The following is a 22002-nucleotide window of genomic DNA, read 5'->3' on the forward strand; positions in this document are numbered from 1 at the left end:
CTGAATCACTACTGCATGCCATGATGTTGCGGGACAGTGGCAAGGCAGTACAGTGCAAATGCACCGGCAGGAGCACTGTATTAGTTCTGCAGGCACATTGGCACTGTGCTGACCTTCGTGGCATCTTGCTCCTTCCCCTCTCCATCCTGGTATGCAGCAGCGACTCAGTCAGAGGAACGTCAGCTGAGTGGCAGAGGCCTACCACGCTGTCAGCTTCTGTATTTATGTAAGTCATAATTCATAGGGGCTTACATGGATATAATCCCCTGTAAGACTGTGAGGAGTTATCACCGTAATATGAGAAGGAAATGTAATTGTAAAATGTAACCACAGGTGATTCCTTCTGTGCATTGCTCTTCTTAGTTTGAATCTGAAATAATGTAATGTCTTTGGAGGTTAAATGAGAACCTAGAATCAATGATGGGTTGTAAAAATAGGATCAAATTATCCAACATCAAAGCATTGTTAAATCAAAGGATTTGTCCAGCCTTAGCAAGAATGTGTTGGACTGTTCATGAAAGTTTAGTACAATTGAGGAACATGTTCTCTCTGTTCCTGGATGAATCCTGTTTGTAGAATCACTATAAACAGGATTAAAAAAACCACTCCACATTTTAGATGTGTGATTTATGATCACTGTCGTTTCAGTTAGTTTGCCATGATTTCCATAGCCAAAATAAATAAATAAATAAATAGTAGCTTAAAGGTTGGTAGCTTAATTCTTTTTGCCATTCGTGAGCATGTTTAGTGTTACGGGCTGGGCTTACAATTCCGTAGCAGTTTAATTCCACGTTAATTACCCTTCAAGTGTCCTTATGGATAATGTGGATCAAACTCACTTTCCTTTAAAAAAAAAATGAACAAAAGAGAGGAAGATAAAAAGATGGCCTCTTCCAGTGAGAAAACTTTGTGATCATGGTAGCAAAAATCTGCTGGGTATTAACTAATGTTACATTATCATTTAAAGTTGATATCCAAGTGCCGATTTAAACCATAGCAGGAGTCTAATACTTTAAGTCTGCAAGATTAGCTCATAAGGTTGCCTTCTTTTTCTCTCCCTAGTAGCATTTCTATGCCAAGCTGCCTGGTAGGAAAAATCTAATCTATTAAATTTTGGTTATCAAATTGCCTTTGTATCCCCGCAAAGTGTCACCTGCTACATTTCTATTGAAGAACATAGGAAGCTGTCTTATAAACTGAGTCCGACCATTGGTCTATCTGGCTCAGTAGCTAACACTGACTGGCAGCAGCTCTCCAGAATTTCAAACAGGAACCTTCTCCAGCCCTACCTGGAAATAGCAGGGATTGGACCTGGAACTTTTTGCAAGCAAAGCACATAGGTTCCAGCACTGAGCCACAGTCCTGCTTATCGGGTAGCTTATTAGTGGCAAACGAATCCTGCCAGGGAGGGGTGAGGATCCTGTCAACCTTATGATCCAATCTTCTGGTTTTGAGCTGTACTAATGCTCAAATGGGCATTTGGAAATAAAGTTTAAATCATTTGGCATACAAGGTGTACAAAAAAGATCTGCTGTAGCCGAGTGGTGCAGGACACACTTTGCATGCAAAAGATCTTCGGTTCAATTCACAGCATCTGCCCGCAGGGCTGTGGAGGACTCCTGCCTGACAGTCTGGAAATCTGCATCCAGTCAGTGCAGAGCGATAGACTGTGGCTTCCCATGCTCCCAAGTCAGGTGAATGTTGGCACTCAGCTTTGTTGTTTAGCAACCTTTGCAGGAAACCTCTTAGGAGAAAAGAGCTATGCCTTACCTTGGAATATCAAAGGGCAACAGAAGTGTCAAGGACAGAGGACAAGAAGCCCAAGCGCTTTGGTCGAAGGGCATGCTCACCACCCAGCTCTCCACACATGCTCTGCGCAGTGGAGAGCGCTCTCTGCATACGTCCCTGTGTTCTTCACCACTCCTGCTAACATAGTTCCATTGGTGTTGTGGCCTAACGCATTACTTCAAACACTGTTCTCTTTTTTCTCGCTTAATAATCTTTACCCCTTTTGCTCCTCTTGGTGCCATTTTTCTTTTTTATTGTTTTATGACTTTCTTGTTGTGTCTTCCTGTCAGTGTTTCTTTCCTTTCTGTCTCCCATGCCCTTCATCTGCAGAAAGTGATCTTTCCGAGACAGGACGATGTGCTCATCTCCTTCCTGCCTTTGGCTCACATGTTTGAAAGAGTGATACAGGTAAGAAACCTGTCTAGACTGACCCGGGCCTTGCGGGGCTCCTTGTTTTTGTTTTTTTTCCAGAGTCAGTGGTCTCCTACATTTGAGGATGCACACATTTCCTATTTGCCTTTAGCACACATGTTTGAGAGAATGGTACAGGTAAGGTCTTAGTGTCAGTGGAAGTCCACTAATTCCCCTTGATCAATGAGTCTGCTAATGGTCACATTTGTATGCCACACTAAACTGTAGTTTAGCATGATGCGCATAAGCTGCACAGAGCTGCAGTGTCAGGCTTACACACTCCTCCTCCTCTGCATGTCTGAGAAAAGGAGTGATTTCAACATGGTCAGTTTCCACAAGCCCTGTTCAAAGCATAGTTTCTGAAGCTGTATTGTTTAAACTAACCATAGTTAACATTAAGAACAGCTCTAGGCTTAGGCAACATGGGAAACAGCGCTTAACCAAAAGTGAAGGCTTTTGAACTCCTCCTCATTGGCTGCATGGAAGTAAGAGAGGGGAGGAGACGGAAGAGCCTGAAGCAAGCATAGGCAAACTCGGCCCTCCAGATGTTTTGGGACTACAACTCCCATCATCCCTAGCTGAAAGGACCAATGGTCAGGGATGATGGGAGTTGTAGTCCCAAAACATCTGGAGGGCTGAGTTTGCCTATGCCTGGCCTGAGGCTTAATGCTGCCTGTGCACATCCATGGTTTAGCCATGGTTTGGGTTTTTACCGTGGATTCGGTGGCTGCAATGTGGTTTGCAACTACAGCCTGTCTACTGTAAAAGTAAAAACACTTACACTCCAGAAATGCCATGGGCTATTTGACAGGGGGAATTTTCAAGCCCCAGTTCTTTGGCACCACCCCAGACAATATCTCCCAACTTCCAGCTTCTGCAGAACCTGTCTGCTGCAGCATAACGGGATACTGACTGCTCCAAAACTAGTGTTGAAATTTCTAGTGGACTTAAACACGACTGAATAAGCATTCTTTTATTCCACTGACTTAAAGCTGGGTCTGAAGATAACTGTCCCCAACAGAGCCTGAATCACAGCACCAAGTGTAGTTTTCCTTTAGCAAGGAAACAAATATCAACAAATAAAGGTCTCTTTTGAAGAAACTTTTATATGAATTTGAGATTAATCCAGTTACCATGCAAAGGAACGGAAAGGCCCAAAGGTTAAATAATAACAACATATTATTTTCTGAGAGAGGCTAGAAATTGGACAGCTCTTGATAACAGATTTGGGGGTGGGGAGGAGAAAAATGCCTCCCTATCCCGTTCTGCTGAGATATTCCTTCTGTCAATGGACAGGCAGCATTGAGTACTCCCCTACAGAAATTAACAACTGGAGAGGCAGTTTTCATAAGCACCATAATGACAGTAGCTGCTGCCAGTTCATAAATCATCTGGTTCACACATTACATTGTCTATGCTAACATATACTGGGGAAAGTACAAGACCCTTTGCATGGAGGTGTCCTGGCTCCCACCCAACACACAGAAACCCTAATGTGTGAGTAAGACGAGATGTTTATTCACGCAAGTAATGGTACAAGGTCAGCAGAAGACAAAGAGTTCAGGAATCAGGGAATACTTTCAGAACTGGATGGAAGCAACAAAGATGTCCCGACAGGTTTCATGCCCCACCCACTAACCTTTTAAAGGCATGGCATGCTCACTCACAAGATTCACTCACTTTGTAGGAATGTCAGAATTGCAACCATGTGCAGGGTGGGTGGGTCTGCTCCCTTCTGCGAAAATGGCAGCTGCTTCTAGGCAACATTACTGCACCCTAGGCTCCAGATTCCCTGTCTAGCAACGCCTGATCTCACCATTCAGGTCTCCTTTCAGTTTCCTCCTCTGATGTTGGGGCTTGCCAATCCAAACCTGATCCCAATCACACAGCTGAGATCTTAACATTATGACCAAATGACCCATACTAAATGACCCAGATCAAGGAGAGCTATTCATAAACACGCAAATAATGCTTAAGAAAGCGTTGTTTAAATGAGCAGGAAGAATAGTCACTATGTATGTGATTAAACTAAAATTTATTTTTTTCTCTTTTCCCATCACAGTCTGTAGTGTATTGCCATGGCGGGCGAATTGGGTTCTTCCAAGGGGACATTCGCCTACTGTCTGACGATATGAAAGCACTGCGTCCCACCATATTTCCTGTTGTGCCAAGACTGCTGAACAGAATGTATGACAAGGTAAGCCTAACGTATGTTTTAGGGATTAAAATAATCAGTGATGGTCTACAGTTCTGTTACCCAATGAAGTTAAGTGGACCTACTGAATACTACTTTTTTGCATCTTGAATTCTTTGGCTGCTTTGTTTTCCACTTTGCTGTAAACCAGCAGAAACAAATTTACTCAGAGTTATCACATTTGAAAAATGAAATGAACTCCCAAGTTATACCTAGTTTTGTGCATTACTGTTTATTACATGTAGTCAGTATAACTTGCACATCCTCAGTATGAGTCTCCCTTTTTTAGGGGGTTGGACTCGATGGCCCTTGTGGTCTCTTCCAACTCTATGATTCTATGATTCTGTCTGATGTTGTAGCTTAGCAGATAGGATACTGAACAGAAGAAACTTGTGCCTCTAGTTCCACCACCTATGTTTTTCTATGCCTGAAGATTATTATTGCTAGCAGGATGCCCAGAAGGTGAGCTTTGACTTGTGAAGGCATGGTCTGTTAATCAAAGCTGTTTCGCTTACTAAATTAATGTATTGGTACACACAACGGAAAGGAGTTTTAAAGTGATTTCAAGAAAAGCACAAAACTACATTATAAAAATATTCATACAAATGATACAGCACCCAGTCTGCTTTATCAGAGAAGCTCCCTTTCCACCAACTTGCAAAAAGCAAGTGTTAAGGTGTCATGTGCAATATTATTAGGGCTGTTTGTGAGCGGGGAATTAGCATCCCAGTCAGACTTAAAAACCTTTCTCCTGAGCAGCCTCAAGTTTCTAAATGCAAGCCTCCTCACTACTGGGCCATGGGAAGTTTCTGACAGGGAGCCACTGTAGACTCTTCCCGGCACTCTGTGCCTTGTTTGTAAGCAGGGAATATGCACTAGGGCAAGGTGATGTTATCAATATGTTCTGAGCTGTCACCATGGACTGATTGGTGCTTTACATGCATGGGGTGCTGCTAAGCTGTGAAAGGTACACAACAGGAAATTTTCCAGAGATGCTTCAGGAGTGTCTGTTAAGAGTTGACCTACTTTCTGTTTTCTAATAATGTTATGACTGCACTATGCTTGATTTACCTGTCATATCCGGAAACTATGCATGTGATACACATTTATTATTGGTACCCAGTTCTCATCTAGGTTTTCTGTATCCACCCCCCTAGATACAAAACAGACTTCTAGATACAATTTATATATTTTTTGTTTGGAAATTGATTCAACGTTCTTTCTTTTTCTTTAATCTGATGTGGAAGGCAAGCATGTGTACATCATACTGCAACATTTGCCAGTAAAATACTTCAGGGTGGTGATGGTGGGGCTGACTTCTGGCCTGCAAGGCCTTATAAAGACTTTTGAAATTCCCATCCTCTAGATCCAGACCACCCCCAGAAACATTATGCATACATCACAGAAGGGGTGTAACCTAAGACCACCCCTCAGATACATCCCCCTACATCACAGAAATTTAAATATTGTTTTTCTCCTGCTGTTGTTTATCTCCTGTCTAGCAGGTTACTTGATTGGATTTCCTGGGGAGCCTGGCCATTCTTTTGTAGTGGTAAAATACTTATTTCCTGGGCCAGGTCACAGGCTCACACCTTATTCAAACACAGATTAAGACAGGATTTGTGAAGGAAGAGACAATGGGGAGGCTTTTCCATTTTTACCATGCAGAAAAACATTTGCTCAGTTTAGGAATCAAAATGGTTCCAGGTTGGCTTTCCTGTGTTGATCTATGTATGTGCAGTTATGAACATTACCATATATCTAAGACCATAAAATTCCTATCACATCTGTGTGTGTAGAAACCAGCCAATGATAACATTTATATTTATTGCTTTGCCCACTTCCACCTGTAGCCCCACCCAATCCTGGAATGTGGCCCTCAGCAAGGACTGTGTCCTGTGGGCTGCTGAAGCCTGTACATTTCTTTGCTTTTTCACATCTTTGCTGTGTACCAGCATTGTATACCTGAGAATGGATTTGCAAGCAGGAAAAGGAGATTGTGAATCAACACACCTGAAGTTGTAACAGCAACGTGAAAGAAGTCTGACTTCCACTCCCTAACATTTTTGCATGTGGGGCTGTTTATAAAATGATTTCTGATGAATCTTAGGTTGGTTTGACATGGAGATTTGCCATAATTGCCACTTCATAAAACATTAATAATAATAACAGACAGCCACAATTAGCTCATTAACAGACTGGGAACTGCTCTGCAGCAGCCAGATGTTTCTATTCTGTTGTTACAATATCCCCAATAATTCTATATAGCTGTGCCAAGCTAATTACACAATGGAAGCCCTTGGGATACCTTAAGCTCTATACATACTTTTCAGTGATTTTGTTTTCCCTTAGAAGAGAACAGAAAGCATAATTCAAAGTGAATTGCAGCAGAAGAGCTTTATTGTTAACTTTTAGCAGTGGTATAGTTATGATTAATTCAAACAATTAATTATACTGCTGGCATCTGTGGAGCCCTGTCTGCTTATGCCAGTGATAAATTTGGTCCCGCTTCCCTTTTAAGCTGTGCAATCTTTTCTCTCTCCCCACGCCCTGCCATTCTGCATTCTCTTAGATCTTCAGTCAAGCAGACACCCCACTGAAACGCTGGCTTCTGGAATTTGCTGCCAAGCGTAAAAAGGCAGAAGTTCAAAGTGGAATAATCAGAAATGACAGCCTGTGGGATAGACTATTCTTTAATAAAATACAGGTAAGGATCTGGAAAAAATGGGCACTTGTGCAGGGAACCCTTTACGAAAATGAAATTGTACATGAAACTAGAAAAATTACCTGGGGGGGGAGGCAACCTTTCCCAGAGAGCCTTCTTGCCCTGTAATGGATTGGGTTTTGGCCCCAGCAGCATTTTTTATGGGTGAGGCCTTTGAGTGGAATTGTTATTCAAATGAATGGAGACAAACCTTAGGCTGAGTGGGTCCCAGTCACTGAATGGGTGTTTGCCCCCTAGCAACAGTTTTACTGTCCTTCAAAGGAGCTGGAAGTCTCTTTCAGTCTGGATTTTAATCTAAACTGGAGAATCTGGCTGCTCCCTGACTTAATTTTCAGGCATTAGCCATGGCACCGCCCTGTCTTTGCAACAGACAGAAGCAACTTGTTTAAGAGTCAACTAATCTTTCACTCTCTATCGGCTGTTTAGTTTTATGCAAGTTCACAAGTACCTAAACTGTGAAAATCACAGGAAATGTTGCTATCAAAGTGACTAATTCAGGATTGCTGGAGTAAACAAAGAGACCCCAAATAGGCGCCATTCTTCTTATAGAATTCCGATCCTCTTATTGTGAAAATTCGCATACCAAAAGTGAAATTTATTGTAGCTTTAAGGAGATTGTTCATCAGTGCAAATATTTCTGCTTACCTGATAGAACAATCTCATTCCTGCTCGCCTGTGTGCTGTTCTGGGGTTACTTTCAACCCCCCAGAGCACATTTGGGAGCAGGGCATGAGGCAAGAAATGAAGCCATTACTAGAAACACAAAAGGAAAGCTTGGACCAGTAAGAAGCAAGATCATATTCAGAGTCTATCAGAAGGTCTCAAATACATTAGTTAAGAGTTTTACTCAACAGTACTTGCTCCAACCAATTGTGTGCTCCTCCCAAAAAAATTGTAATGATAAAAAATTAAAAGCAAGAAACAAAAATACAAGGTTGTAGCTAGCTGTGGCTTTGCAGTAGTAGAAAATGCTTGATTGTGTACGGTGGGGCATCAAATTTTCACCCATTGTTCCTACCTCCTGCACCTCTGTATCTTTTCCCATGCTATTTGGAACAGCTCTGTAGGGACTGCAGTGGGTAAGGAATCCATGAAAATTGGATGTCATGGTTTGCATGAGGGTACACTTTCTGCTAGGGACGCGGGTGGTGCTGTGGGTAAAACCTCAGTGCCCAGGACTTGCTGATCGTATGGTCGGCGGTTTGAATCCCCGTGGCGGGGTGAGCTCCCGTCGTTCGGTCCCAGCTCCTGCCCACCTAGCAGTTGGAAAGCACTCCTAAGTGCAAGTAGATAAATAGGGACCGCTTTATAGTGGGAAGGTAAATGGCGTTTCCGTGTGCTGCGCTGGTGCTGGCTCGCCAGAGCAGCTTCGTCACGCTGGCCACGTGACCCGGAAGTGTCTTCGGACAGCGCTGGCTCCCAGCCTCTTAAGTGAGATGAGCGCACAACCCTAGAGTCGGACACGACTGGACCGTACGGGCAGGGGTACCTTTACCTTTACACTTTCTGCTAGTGCAAAACCATTACTGGATACAGACAATCCAGTTTTATTTGACATGAAAACAGAATACTCTACAGCCCATATTATGCATTCAGAACTACACTCCCTCCCCTCCCCATTTCTCCCAGAACATCATTCACCTAGGATGAGGTGTGTGTGTGTTATGTGTGGCAAGGTCAGGAATGTAGCTGTTTGCGTGGCGAGGCCCTGGGCCCCGCAGTTCCATTAGATAATAAACACACGGACACAAATGTTTAGGTTAATGGGATAAAACAGGCCACAACTTTATTGGTTACAGATGTGAGTGGCTTGGCTTAGGCATTGAATGAAACCGGACTATATCCTGACTCCTGCACATCTGCCAGGAGTCTCATAAGGGTAAACCACTGGTAGGGGGAGCCCTATGATATACATTGATTAAGAGCTCCCCCAGGGTCCCCGATGGGGTCGTGGCATGGCTTTGGACAGGATCCACACGCCCGGGTCCGTTTAACAGGATACCCTTAACGTGGAGGGGCAGGCGGAGGCAACAACCTCCCCTCCCATAAACAAGGCTTACCCAATGCCTAACCGCCACTCAAGCCCTAAAGGCTCACCGCCAACTTAAATGGCTAGTGGCCATGCCCCCGGCCAACCTGATTGGCCAGCCGGGGGGCGTGATGCGGCCGGGAGTCCCTATGACTTGGGCGGCATCCCTCCACCCACAGCTGGGTTACTTGGAGGTCCTGGATGCACTCCTGCAACACTGTCCCCACCTGGGAAGGGGAGCGGACTTCCAGCATGCAGTATGATCTTCATAAATGTGGGAGATGAAAGAGGTTTGGAAATATAGGCATAAACTATTCGACTAGATCTAACGGGTAGGCTGATCTTTGTTGTCCCTGAAAGCCCAAAGTATACTGTGCAAATATGTACAATAACTTCTTTATGCTACATGCTGTTTTTTCAAAGTTCTCTTTGCCCAACAGGCAAGCCTGGGTGGCTGTGTTAGGATGATTGTAACAGGAGCTGCTCCTGCTTCTCCCACTGTTCTGGGCTTCCTTCGAGCAGCCCTGGGATGTCAGGTATGTTGCACCTGTACGTTTATCCAGTTGCACTTTTTATTTCCTAGCTAGAAGTTCTGCTACCATTAGGGGAAAGCTAGATTGTTAAAAATGAGCTGTGGTATTAACTAATAACACTGTGGGAACTAAACACATCCATAATGGAAATAGGGAGAGTTAAGTATTAGGACCATATAAAGAGCCATGTTTACATACAGCAAGTCCCTTGCAAAAGTAATATGCTAATGGTAAAGATCTGATCAGAACTTGTGTCTAGATTTTAATTTACAGTTCAGATCAGGTGGGGGAGGTACTATAGACAGATTGGGGCCAGATTTGTCTGCCTTCCAGTTCTGTCTAAGGGGAATCCCCCTCCTTGGATGCCCCTGTGTTTCCTAGATACCATTGAAGATCTCCCTTTTTAAGAAACAAGTTGGATGCACCCACCCTTCTTAAATGGGTGTTCAAGGTGGCAGGGATGCTGAGTAAGACAAACCCAGCTTGCAGTGTCTTTCCTTTTTCTTTAGCAGCAACCACCGGCAGGCCTTTTCAGGTGTGGGCAGAGGCCTGTAGCACTAAACTTGACCAATAATTGGCTCATGCCATTCTCAGCCAGGTACTAGTGGCTTTCCTAGCTTGCAGTACAAGTTCCAAAGTGCATCCTCTTCAGCTGCTCTCAGAGTTCCTACAAAGGAGAGAATTCTCCTCCATCTTTACTGTCTTTCTCCATCTCTAAATTCAGCAATCAGAAGCTATTATTGTTCACAATTGTAATTTAGATTGTGTTCTTCCTGAGTCCCAACACTGGAGAGAAAAGTATTTATTACTCATTTATTTATTTTTGGCCTTCAAATAAAATGGTGAAATTAGCATCATCTTGTTTAAATGATGCAGGCCTCTGAATACCTGTTCTGCCTCTGAATACCAGTTGCTGAGGATCGCAAGCGGGAGAATTCGGCTGTCCACTTGTTCTGCTTGAAGGCTTCCAATAGGCATCTGATTTGACTAGATGGACCTTTGGTCTGACCCAGTAAAGTTGTTCTTATTTTCTTGCATACTTTTGACAGGTCTATGAAGGCTATGGTCAAACAGAATGCACAGCTGGCTGTACCTTCACTACTCCAGGGGACTGGACATCAGGTAATAAACCAGGCAGGGTACTGAATCATCAATTAATCAATTGCCTTTTTATGCATTATGAAATAATTCACAGATAAATAATAAAAACAGCTATGAATAATTGTAAAAACAATATATAAACCAAATAAAGTTAGCTGTGAAAACAATACAAAATGAACATCAAAGACAGGGACCTTTTCATCCAGCTGGAAAAGCTTGTTGAAACAAATATGTCTATCATTCCCCCCCAGAAACTACAGATAGTGGGCACCTTTCATATCCCAACAGAGATAAATGTTCCACAAAACAGGAGCAGCTGCACTGAAAACTCTGCTTTGAAATACTGTGGCTTCTGATATTTCAGAGATTTTAAGGATAAACTCCTGTAGAATGCAGTGACCTACTAGGTATATGAGGAATAAGGAAGCCCCTTAATAAATTCTGTTTTAGAATGCATGTTTAATTAGCTTATTTAAGCTTGAAAACAATTAGGTCAGAATCCTAAAATGCCATGTATGTGCGTGCAGGAGAATGACGTGTAATCGTGATATACTTTGCAGCTTTGGGCTCAGCATTTTTCACTGCCAAAAAGGCAAGCAGCTTTAAAAACCAATCAGTGGTTTGTCCCTTTTCTCACTGAAACAACAGCTGTGCTCAGCCTAAACAAATGCTACTTACCAGTATGCGTATATCATTTCTTTAGATCCCAGCTTCTGTGACTTACGATAATCTGTGGCCCTGTTTGGATTTTGTTTCCTCCTTTGGATTGTCCTTAGAAAGAGATGAGCTCTGGGTTATATGTGCTCTTTCCCCTCACTTCTAATTACAATTATTATTTTTCACTAGACTAGCAATAAAACTGCATCTTCAGCAATGTTCAGATACTTTTATGATAATAATCTGCTGTAGTCGTTTTACTTTTGTTTTTGTTTTTTTTTTAAAAGACAAATGTCTCCTTGGCAAGAAGCCAGTGACTCGATTGCAGAGCAGTCTCCTTCACCAGAGAGCACTGTGAACTGCACTGTCACTTTCATAAATCTATGTCGAGGGATTAGATCCTGCACTGGGCAGGTTGTTGGCCTAGATGACCTTTATGGTACCTTGCAACTTAAAAACTATCATCTCTCTGTGATTTGCAGGTCATGTTGGAGCACCTTTGCCCTGTAATTTAATCAAGCTGGTGGATGTTGAAGAACTAAATTACTTTTCTTCTAAAGGAGAAGGAGAGGTAATATGCACTCTTCCTGAACTCTTTGCTGTCTCACTTGTAGTTTAAAAAAGCCAATGAACCATTTTCCAGAAGCAAGATCTGTCACTCCTTTACAGGAGATAGGAGGGTGCAAAGATACATATATTTCTCGAGGACATGACCAACAAGCTCAGGTGCAGGAGGAGTTTGCTCTGGTGCTCAGGAAGGCAAGCGAGCAAGTCGGGCATTGGCTCTCATTCTTTCATTTCAGTACTGATGATCCAAGCTTCATGCAGGGTAATGGCAAGAATTCCTGGAACTGACAGGCGCTGGGAAGGGAGAAGGTTCATGCCATAACTCCTTAGAAGCCTAGTTTAGGATGAACAGCTCAAGGAAAACAGGCACAATGAAATATACACAGCATCCTTGGAGTAAGATGGTGGCAGTGGACTTAGACATTCATCTTGTCCTGCTGGCCAGGATTAGTATTGTGGTGAGGCTGCAGTGGTTAAGAGCGGTAGTCATGTAATCTGGGAAACCGGGTTCGTGTCTCCGCTCCTCCACATGCAGCTGCTGGGTGACCTTGGGCCAGTCACACTTCTGTGAAGTCTCTCAGCCTCACTCACCTCACAGAGTGTTTGTTGTGGGGGAGGAAGGGAAAGGAGAATGTTAGCCACATTGAGACTCCTGAAGGGGAGTGAAAGGCGGGATATCAAATCCAAACTCCTCTTCTTCTACTGTGAATAGGACTATTATTGTGGATTTGCCTTGAAGGAATGCAGGAGCACAGTTTGCTTTCAAACAAAAAACGGTTCATCATTAAAAGATGGTTTCTTGGTCTTCTCTGGAATAATTTGAAGGGGCGGGGACAAAGAAGAGTGGCACCTGAAAGTCCAACAAATAAGTTATAGCATGAACTTTCATAGTCTTAGGGCATAAGTTATTGTGGACTATGAAAGCTTATGCCACAAGGCATTTCTTAAGTCTTCTACAAGACTCTTTCTGCTGCAACAGTCTGATATGGCAACACACATTTCACACCCAGCTGAAGATGGTGTAAGCAAAATATGTGCATTTGAGAAAGAAACAGAAGAGCAACTGGGGTTTTGGAGACAGAGAAAGCTTGGAGCTGTAAGCTAACAGCAGCTGGGGAGGAAGAAAGGTGTCTTTCCCTGGCAATCTGGTGTGGGAACAACGGACTGGCTTTGTTGAATGTTAAGCTGTCTGCCTCCACCTATGCTTGACTTGCATATATTTATTTAATACATAATTTTGTTTTGCAAACTGCAGTACAATAAACAACAACAAAGCAAAAAGTTGCAGATTTCTCATGCATCATTGTTACAGGATATAATTGGGGGGGGGATAAGAATTAAAAAATAATAATGAAAACAACTATCTGATATAGCCTCTCCAAAATACAGCCCAGTAAATTTGTAAATAAACCCAAATATTACAAAACATCCTAAGTTGCAAATGATGCTTCTATTCTGCCTGTTGTGCATCTAACAGTATGTTGTGTTGGCTCAGGCTGGTCTTTACTCAGATGGAACAGAAAACCTTCACTCAGGAAGCATTACACATGTTCCAATCTACTCATTGTTGGCACAGAGTCCTCATAGGCAAACAGCTGTGCTTCTAGAACTCACAGGTCCAGCTTCCTGAAAGTCTCCCATCTTGTATCAGTGGTGCCAACTGTATATTTGTGTGGTTGGCCCTCCCCTCCCCAGAAAAGGGTTATGCCAGTATTCAGTGGCATGTGATTATAAAATAAGAGTTCCCTGTGTGGCTCAGTCTAACCCATAGGCTGAGGTTCTTGAAGACTTTTTGCCTATATATTCATCATTTGTGTGAAGTTATAACAATTGGCCTAAGTCTCTCTTTTTAAAAAAAGATGTCTACCTTGCAGTGTACCAGCAGATCTATCTCTTGCAGATTTGTGTGAAAGGTCCAAACGTTTTCAAGGGCTACCTGAAAGATAGAGAGAAAACCACAGAAGCTTTAGACAAGGATGGATGGCTTCATACTGGGGATGTCGGGAAGTGGTTGCACGTATGTACTGAAATGCTAACTTTGCACACTAAGATTGTAGGTTTACAAGCCCCTCTGACCAAAGGAATAAGTGAATTAGACATTGATGTGTACGTCAGAGTATAGTGGTGGATAAAAATTACTACTGTGTGATATGAGTATATGCCAGACCTACATCAGAGTTCAGCTCCAACATCGGTTCCCTTCAGATTCCAACCCTCCCCTGGCCTTATTTTATGGGCTACCTCATAGCAATTGTCACATCTTACTGGTGGATAAGGCATTGGGTTGGATCCTCAGTCTATGTGGGTGGGGGTGGTCCATGGTCACAGGGTATCCCCTTAATGGGAGCCTGGAGGAGGTACGTCTTGTTCTGATGCCTAGCTTGGGAGCTTATGGGCTATAGCACCCCAAATGGTGATTTTGGGGTTTGCCTGGATGTGATACATACTGTGATATGTATCTGTCCCTGTGGGGTGACCCATAACCTTGATCAACCCTGCCAATCATCTACCAGCAGTTGGGCTGGTTGAGTTCAGGATACCCACCCAATGCCTACCCCAAAACCTGCTGACACCTATAGTTGTAGCCTGTTTAAATCCCAACATTGCTGTTCTTTGTGTTGTTGTGATTATACCTAACCTCCTCCCCACCCGTGGCTTTACTATGCCTGGGCCGGCCACTTTCTGTTAGGTTTCATAGATATTTGACCTTGGCTTCTTTGGCCAGTCTGATAAATTTGAAATCTGTTTGAATTCTGCTGCTCAGAAGGGACCTAGTAGACTGGAACTGAGTTGAGGCAAGGCGATCTCACTTTTCCCTAGCTCTACGTGATTACTTGCTGCTGCATAAGCGCGTCCCCACTTGCAGGCTTCCCTTTCGGCATCTGATTGGCCCCTATGGGAGATAGGATGCCGGACTAAATTGGCCTTAGGCCTGAACCAGCAGACAGACTTTTCTTACAGTCTCATGTCATTTTTTACTCACAGAATGGTACACTTAAAATAATTGATCGAAAAAAGCATATATTTAAACTGGCTCAGGGAGAATACATTGCACCAGAGAAAATTGAGAATATCTACATTCGCAGTGAGCCTGTCGCCCAGATATATGTGCACGGAGATAGTTTACAGGTAACGCTATCCATTTTCTAAACATACCTTGAAATTTGGTCATGCCTTTTATACCATTTTGTATTGTTTCCTGGGTTGGGGGGGCGTTGCATTTAGGAACAGGCAAGGTGTCATATTTATTCCATTTAATAATGTTCAAAATGGATACAAGATGTTGGTGTATGTTACCTGCTGAGCAGGTAAGTTCAGCAGCTAGATACATAGTTTAATGAGAGGAGCACAGCATTTGCTCACTGATGTCCCAGGCACGAGGCATTCTGGGACACGTAGCAAACTTTCTGGCGCAGTGGTCATTGATTGACCTGCATACTCTATAAAGTCTGTATAGATCAATAGGGAAACAACTGCATACGCAGAGTCAAGCAACACACCCACATGCAGATTTTGTAACATTTGGGGCCATCCTCCTGATGGAACTAGAAGAGCTGAAGGACTATGGAGGAGAAGTGAGAGTAACTTTATTGCAGAACTATTTACTGTACAGTGGTACCTCAGGTTAAGTACTTAATTCGTTCTGGAGGTCTGTACTTCACCTGAAACTGTTCTTAACCTGAAGCACCACTTTAGCTAATGGGGCCTCCTGCTGCTGCCGTGCCGCCGGAGCATGATTTCTGTTCTCATCCTGAAGCAAAGTTCTTAACCTGAATCACTATTTCTGGGTCAGCTGAGTCTGTAACCTGAAGTGTATGTAACCTGAGGTACCACTGTATATGGAAGCCATTATCAAAAGTTAAGAGAACAGAGCTCTGCTCTGAACCTCCACTGCTGAGAACACACACACACACACACACACACACACACACTGCTCTGACTCTTGTGATAAGCAGAAGCTGCTGTATCATTGTTTGAGGAATGGGGGGCAAAGGGCAAAGAACTTGACAAGCACTCTTATTTAGGAAGCACAGATAAGAGCACAGCAAAATTCAAGGGATCAAGATGGGTTTGCTGTGTCACAAATACAGCCCCCAATTTTATCTGTATCGTTGCAGGCCTTCCTGGTGGGGATTGTTGCACCTGATGCTGAAATCATGCCAGCCTGGGCAAAGAAAAGAGGCTTTGATGGAACTTTTGCAGAGCTCTGTAAAAATGCGGTAAATTGCTTATGTACATGTTCCTGTGCATTATTAACATGCAATTCAGTGCCAATTTGTGTGTGTGTGTGTGAACAGACAAACATAAATTATAATTCTAATTGGTAGATCAGAATTTGCCAGTGCACTGAAAGAGCCTTATGGCAAATGATTCAATATGATAAGCTGAAAGGCCAACTTCAATGTTACATTAAAAGCAGCCTTCCATATCCTGTTGCCCCCAAGATGTTTTGGACTCCCAACTCCCAGCAGCTCTAGCAAGCATGGCCAATGGTCAGGGATGATGGGAACCGTAATCGAGAACATCAGGAGAGCACCAAGATGGGAATGGCTGAATTAAAACAATTCAGCTAATGTGTTTGGATCTGACTGTGACTTTTTCTTTAGAAAAAAAGCAGCTACAGGGGGCTCTGAACTGGATCAGATCCACAACACGGAACGAGGGAGCTTAACCATGCCCAGTTTTCCTGCTAATAATAATGCCCCCAAATGACATATTTATGCTTTGGATAGTTTTCAGGCAAAAAGGGAAAAGGGGTTTTAATCCTAGTCAGGATTCCCACAGCTTCTTTTCATAAAGAAAGGCACAGCCAAGTCGAAAGCACTGTAGTTAAAACTGCTTTTAACATAATGTGTAATTCTGGCTCTAAGTAGCTAGGTGATTACTGTGTTAAGAGACTGGGACATCTGTTAGAAAGATTCCATTAGATAAGCAAAGCTCTGTCCTGTAACAGGAGCTAGTATAACATCTTGGGGTTTTTCCACTTTCTTTATCAGTACTGTTCCATTGCTACAAGATGACATCTATTTTTTTGCACAGTGAGATATGCTTTTGTTTCATTTTGTTTTTTGGAGGCTTGGAATGTCTGAGCCAGCGCCAAATCATGTGATTTCTCTGCTGTTGCCTAGACTAGATAAAGATTGCAGTAATGTTCCAGAAAGAAGACAGCAAAGCTACTAAAGAGCAGGTTTTATTTCTTCTATGGGTGTTCCAGCACATTTATCTTTGGTGGAAGCCATAAGTGAAGGGCCATAGCTCAGTGGTGGACATATGTACTGCCTGCAAAACGGGGTCAAGATTCTCAGCACTGCCTGGATGTTCTAGGGATTGAAAGACCCCATGTCTGAAACCCGGCAGAACTGCTATGAGTCCGTGTAGGCTATCCTGAACTAGATAGACAAATAGCCTAACTCATTATAAAGCAGTTCCTACGCTCCTATGTATCTGAATAATTAATTAATTCCCCACTCCTTTGTGACAAAGCCAGGTGAGCTACTACCACTTGAGTAAGGGGGTGGAAATATGTAGAGCAGCTAGGATTTAGCAGTAGCAAAAGTAATTCCTGGCAACATTCTTGGGATGTTCAAGAAATAAGGCTGTAATCCTATCCCTGCTTACCTGGGAGTAAGTTCCATTGAACTCAGTAGGACTTACTTCTAAGTAGATGCCTACGCTATAATCCAGGGACTTGGTTATTAGAACACTAAGGAAGTAGACTGTAAGCACTTTCTCTTTAGATTGCCAGCTGATCAGGGCTGGGACCTTGCCTCTGTGCAAAATGCAATTCATATTGACAGCATTAGATAAATAACATTGCAAATGGCATCAGTGTAAGGTGTAGGGAATGTTTTCCGTGGAATGGAATGGAATCTACTATTTTGGAACTGGCGTTATAAGATACAGTTTCAGTCACTGAACTCATTCGTACTTTAATTTTAAATGCAAAGAGGAAAGTGAGAGCTCAGAGCTCTAAGAACAAGTTCTAAGCCAACATGCCAGAATAGGAATTTAAGTCTTTGTCCTGCAAACTGTGTTCGTGCTTGGGAAATTTAAATCAAGGAGGTATTTCAGACACTTCTGCATGAAGACTACAGGACCAGAATTCCTTAAGGATGGGCAATGTTTTTCAAGCTGTGGGCCACATAACCTTCTGAACAATCTAGCAGGGGCTACTTGCCAGTAGTGGCCAAAAATGGGTGGAGCAACAAATGTAAATTTTACCTTTTGTACAATAGGCTATTTTGTACAAACACTCAAGCACCCTGCCTCTATCCTCCCCATGTCAGAGTTCAAAGACACGTTCCAGGTGGGCATATTTGGAGTGCGAAGCTTGGCATGTGAAGGGTGTGACCTGAGGAGAGTTCCAAGGGCCAGACAAAGAGGTCATGGGGGGGGGGGGCACAATTCATCCCTCTGCCTGATATTTCCCATCCTTGCCCTACACAGTATAATCACATTTCACCCTCTGCTTCTTTGAAAAGTTAACTGTCAACAGAGAGCCAAATAAATAATTATTTAAAGGACTTCCTGGCTGTAAGTGTTCTCATATGTTCTTACTTAGGAGCTCAAAAAAGCAATAATGGAAGACATGGTGCAGTTAGGGAAAGAGAGTGGACTTCATTCTTTTGAACAGGTAAATACTAAATACTGATGATAGCTTTTGATTACTAGATGCAGATGAGCTTCTTCTTTGTGACTGAATAGCAGGGATTTTAGCATGCGTTATATAAAAGCCCCAATGCCTCGCTTATGCTTTGTGGTTCAGTACTCAAGTGTGTATTCTTCTATGAAATAAAACTAGCCTTGTCTGTTTATGAATGCATGAAAGGTAATGTTAAAGAAGGTCTCTCTCTATGATAGATAACATGATAAAATATTTGAAACACCATTCCATTCAAGCTGAGAGCAGTACTGGAAAGTCAGCTTAATTACCATTCTTGTAGCTGACCTGGAAAATACAGCTGTTCTGTTTGTCCCCCATCCATGGACTAATCTCCTCCTGACGTAGGTATTTTTGCGGCAGACCTACAAACCTCCAATAAGGGAAGTTCAAAAATGGACATAATGTACTCCTCTCTCTCTCTCTCTCTCTCTCTCTCTCTCTCTCTCTCTCTCACACACACACACACACACACACACATCATTTAAGAAGCGTGATCTAAAATAAGGTCATGTTGTGATTCTATTATTTTTAAAAACACAAATGTAACAGCTGTAACATTCGTATAATTCCTAAGCGTGCCTGCATTTGTGCACTAGATTTGGCAACAGCATAATAAATGCACTTGCAGTGTCATAATGCATGCACTAAACAAGAATAGAGACTGTAGAAACTAATTCCACATAAAGCTTTCCTGCTTTTTCAAAAACTGGTCTATAAAAAAATGTTGAGAACTTACTGTCTCTTAAAATTGCTTTTTCTCCCATGCTGTAAACTTCCCTGTGATGAAATATACTAATCTATCAATTCATCTAATATAATCCTTGAGGGTATGGGGGGCACATATGCCTCTGTTCTCTGCATCATTTCAGCACTGTGTAGTGAGGTGGGCGGGGGGAGCCCTCCTAAATGAATTCTTAAAATCACAAGCAGGAAACATGGGTACAAAGAAGATATTAAGGGCAAAGCCTTTTCCTCTATAGTCACTGCCAGTTGCTTGGGTAATGATTTTGGGTGTTCTTAGCTCAGGGAGGCAACAAAGAATCAAAAATATGCAAGTTGCATTGTACCCAGTACTCTTATAATGAGCTCCTGACACTTAAATGAACAAATACACATTTAAACATCATAGTCAGGATTAACACTTGATTTAACACTGCTTTCTGCAACATAGAAGATGGATGGCTAATGTGTTACTCTTTAATTGTAAAAATGCAAATAAAACATAAATGATCCTTAAGTTGCTTCCAGAATTAATGCTTAGCACCAACACATTTTTCACAGCAGCAGCAAAGATTTTGCCAACGCAAAACTTTGAAGTGGGCACTGCAGTTCATTTTCAGTGCTAAAGGTAGTCAAATGTTTTAATAGTTAAAATTTAATTTCCCCTAGTGCCAGTTATTTCTGCAGAAGGTGGAGAGAACTCAGCTTGTCCTCATTGTGTCTCAATCCTAGAATCGAGCCTTTTAAGATTGTTTTTGATGCAGAAATGTATTTTTTAAAGTCTGTTGCTAAAATATACATTGTGTCTGCCATTAAATGCCAAGTGATAACAACAACAGCCAAATTTAGAATTTCTATTCCAAGGTATATATACCAAAGCAACAGGCACAGAACCTCATCCATGCAGCAAGCTACCTCATTCTCAAATAAGCATGCACAGGATTGCACACTAAATTTGTTCACCTTTCAATAACAAGCCAAGCAAATAAAGAGCGAGAAAACTTCCAAATATCTAAATAGTCTGGGTTGTATTAAGAAGTCAGATAAGCGAAAATACAGAGTGACTGCTTACTATAATTTATGCTGTAAAAGTCACATGCTTTGCCCTATTGGGAGGGGGGGACCTTTTGTTCAAAAAACCAGTGTATTGGGCAAAGCTAGGGACATTATTGATGAATTTCTGCAACTAAAAGGCTGAATTTAAAAGTAGGCAGGTGTTAGCACTGGGCTATTACATCCTACATAGGAGTGGGTGTGCAGAATAATACTTGGCAGAGTGACCAGTGTGATATGTCTGGAACACAGCTATCAAATCAGCCGTTTCCTTTTATTCAACGTTACAAGTATATTTTTATAAACATGTTGACTTGTTTTCCCCCCCTCATAGGTTAAAGCTGTTTACATCTACCCCGAAATGTTCTCTGTACAAAATGGTTTGTTGACACCTACGTTAAAGGCTAGGAGACCAGAGCTGAGAGAATTTTTCAAGAAACAGATAGAAGAGCTTTATTCAAGCATCTCCATCTGACACCGGGGAAAAGTTCTTCAGAATAACGGACTCTGTAGCAACATTAGGATAATACTGAAACGTGAAAAGGGCGCAGTTGAAACGAATAAGCATCTGACCTTCCACGCGAGCCTTCTGTTGTCGGAAGACACCATCACTGAGTAATTCTTTTACCATCTAGTTCTAGTTCCTCTTGTTGTAATGGATGCTCTTGAAGATTGCTTAAAAACATACTGGACAACCGTTAAGCTACTTTCAATCCCACTCCTTCTGAAAGCATTTTACAGACACCTTTGTTATTAATACCTGCAAAAACATAAACAAAGATCCCTTAGCAAACAGGAAAGAAAAGCAGACTGGACCTGCCCATTTTGTATGACACTCCTCTAAGCTCCTGGATGATTCAATGATGTGATAGGGTTTCCAGATGTCTCTCTGTATGGGTACCATTAAGAACTCTTTAGAAGCAAGCAGTTCCCAGGTTGCACATCATGCACACACCTTCCTTAGCATGGTACGGCACCTTCCTTCATGTGGTGTAGCTTCACCCTTGGCTGCTACTGCGTGCATATGTGGCCAAGAACTCCTCACTGCAACTGAGCTCTTAAAAGTACCAGGGTCCCACTCAGCGAGATATCTGACAAAGACTAGTGGTCTACCTCAATTTTCTTGGATGCTCAAAGCCAGAAATAAATCTGTTACCCTGATGTAGAACTTAAAACTGGAATTGTTTAATCGTTCTTTAAGTGGTAGCACATGCTTTCCCTGCAAGACATAAATTGAATTCACCTTGTGTGAGCCATTCACAAAAAGAACAGATGGGAGGAAGAGTTTGGATTTCATATGTATCGAAGTAGGAAGAGCTTTGGATTTGATGCCTACTTAATACAGTGTAGTGGCACGTGCTGGGTGAATGCTAACCTGTAATTGCCAGAAATGTCAGAAATGTTACAGGCCCTGGAATTTTTTGTATTTCTTGTGTCTTGGATGTCTCTGCAACTAGCAAGGGATCTCTGTGGCTGCTCCTTTTAAAGAACTGACTGCCTTGTGTTGTGGCAGCTACCTGACAGCAACTTGCAAAACAGAAGGATAGTTGGTATAAACAT

The 22002-nt window shown here is 42.4% G+C and overlaps 1 protein-coding gene across 17 annotated transcripts in view; it reads left to right on the forward strand.

Moving 5' to 3' along the window:
• Positions 1 to 21617, forward strand: part of ACSL6 (acyl-CoA synthetase long chain family member 6) — an 82873-nt gene extending 61256 nt beyond the window's left edge. For 8 of the 17 annotated variants that reach the window (XM_083487879.1, XM_083487882.1, XM_083487881.1 and 5 more), the window contains 11 exons: positions 2119 to 2196; positions 4262 to 4396; positions 6966 to 7100; positions 9588 to 9683; positions 10730 to 10802; positions 11921 to 12009; positions 13906 to 14022; positions 14991 to 15134; positions 16124 to 16225; positions 18568 to 18639; positions 20777 to 21617. In XM_083487879.1, coding sequence (XP_083344005.1) covers positions 2119 to 2196; positions 4262 to 4396; positions 6966 to 7100; positions 9588 to 9683; positions 10730 to 10802; positions 11921 to 12009; positions 13906 to 14022; positions 14991 to 15134; positions 16124 to 16225; positions 18568 to 18639; positions 20777 to 20917 — 1182 coding nt within the window. In that variant the 3' untranslated portion in view covers positions 20918 to 21617. Of the gene's footprint in view, positions 1 to 2118; positions 2338 to 4261; positions 4397 to 6965; positions 7101 to 9587; positions 9684 to 10729; positions 10803 to 11920; positions 12010 to 13905; positions 14023 to 14990; positions 15135 to 16123; positions 16226 to 18567; positions 18640 to 20776 lie in introns of all 17 variants that reach the window. The other 9 variants (XM_083487867.1, XM_083487877.1, XM_083487878.1 and 6 more) reach the window with 2 other exon arrangements.
• Positions 21618 to 22002: the final 385 nt, after the last annotated feature.

This window comes from Podarcis liolepis, assembly GCF_965112155.1.
Source record: "Podarcis liolepis genome assembly, chromosome: 2".
NCBI classification, from domain to species: domain Eukaryota; kingdom Metazoa; phylum Chordata; class Lepidosauria; order Squamata; family Lacertidae; genus Podarcis; species Podarcis liolepis.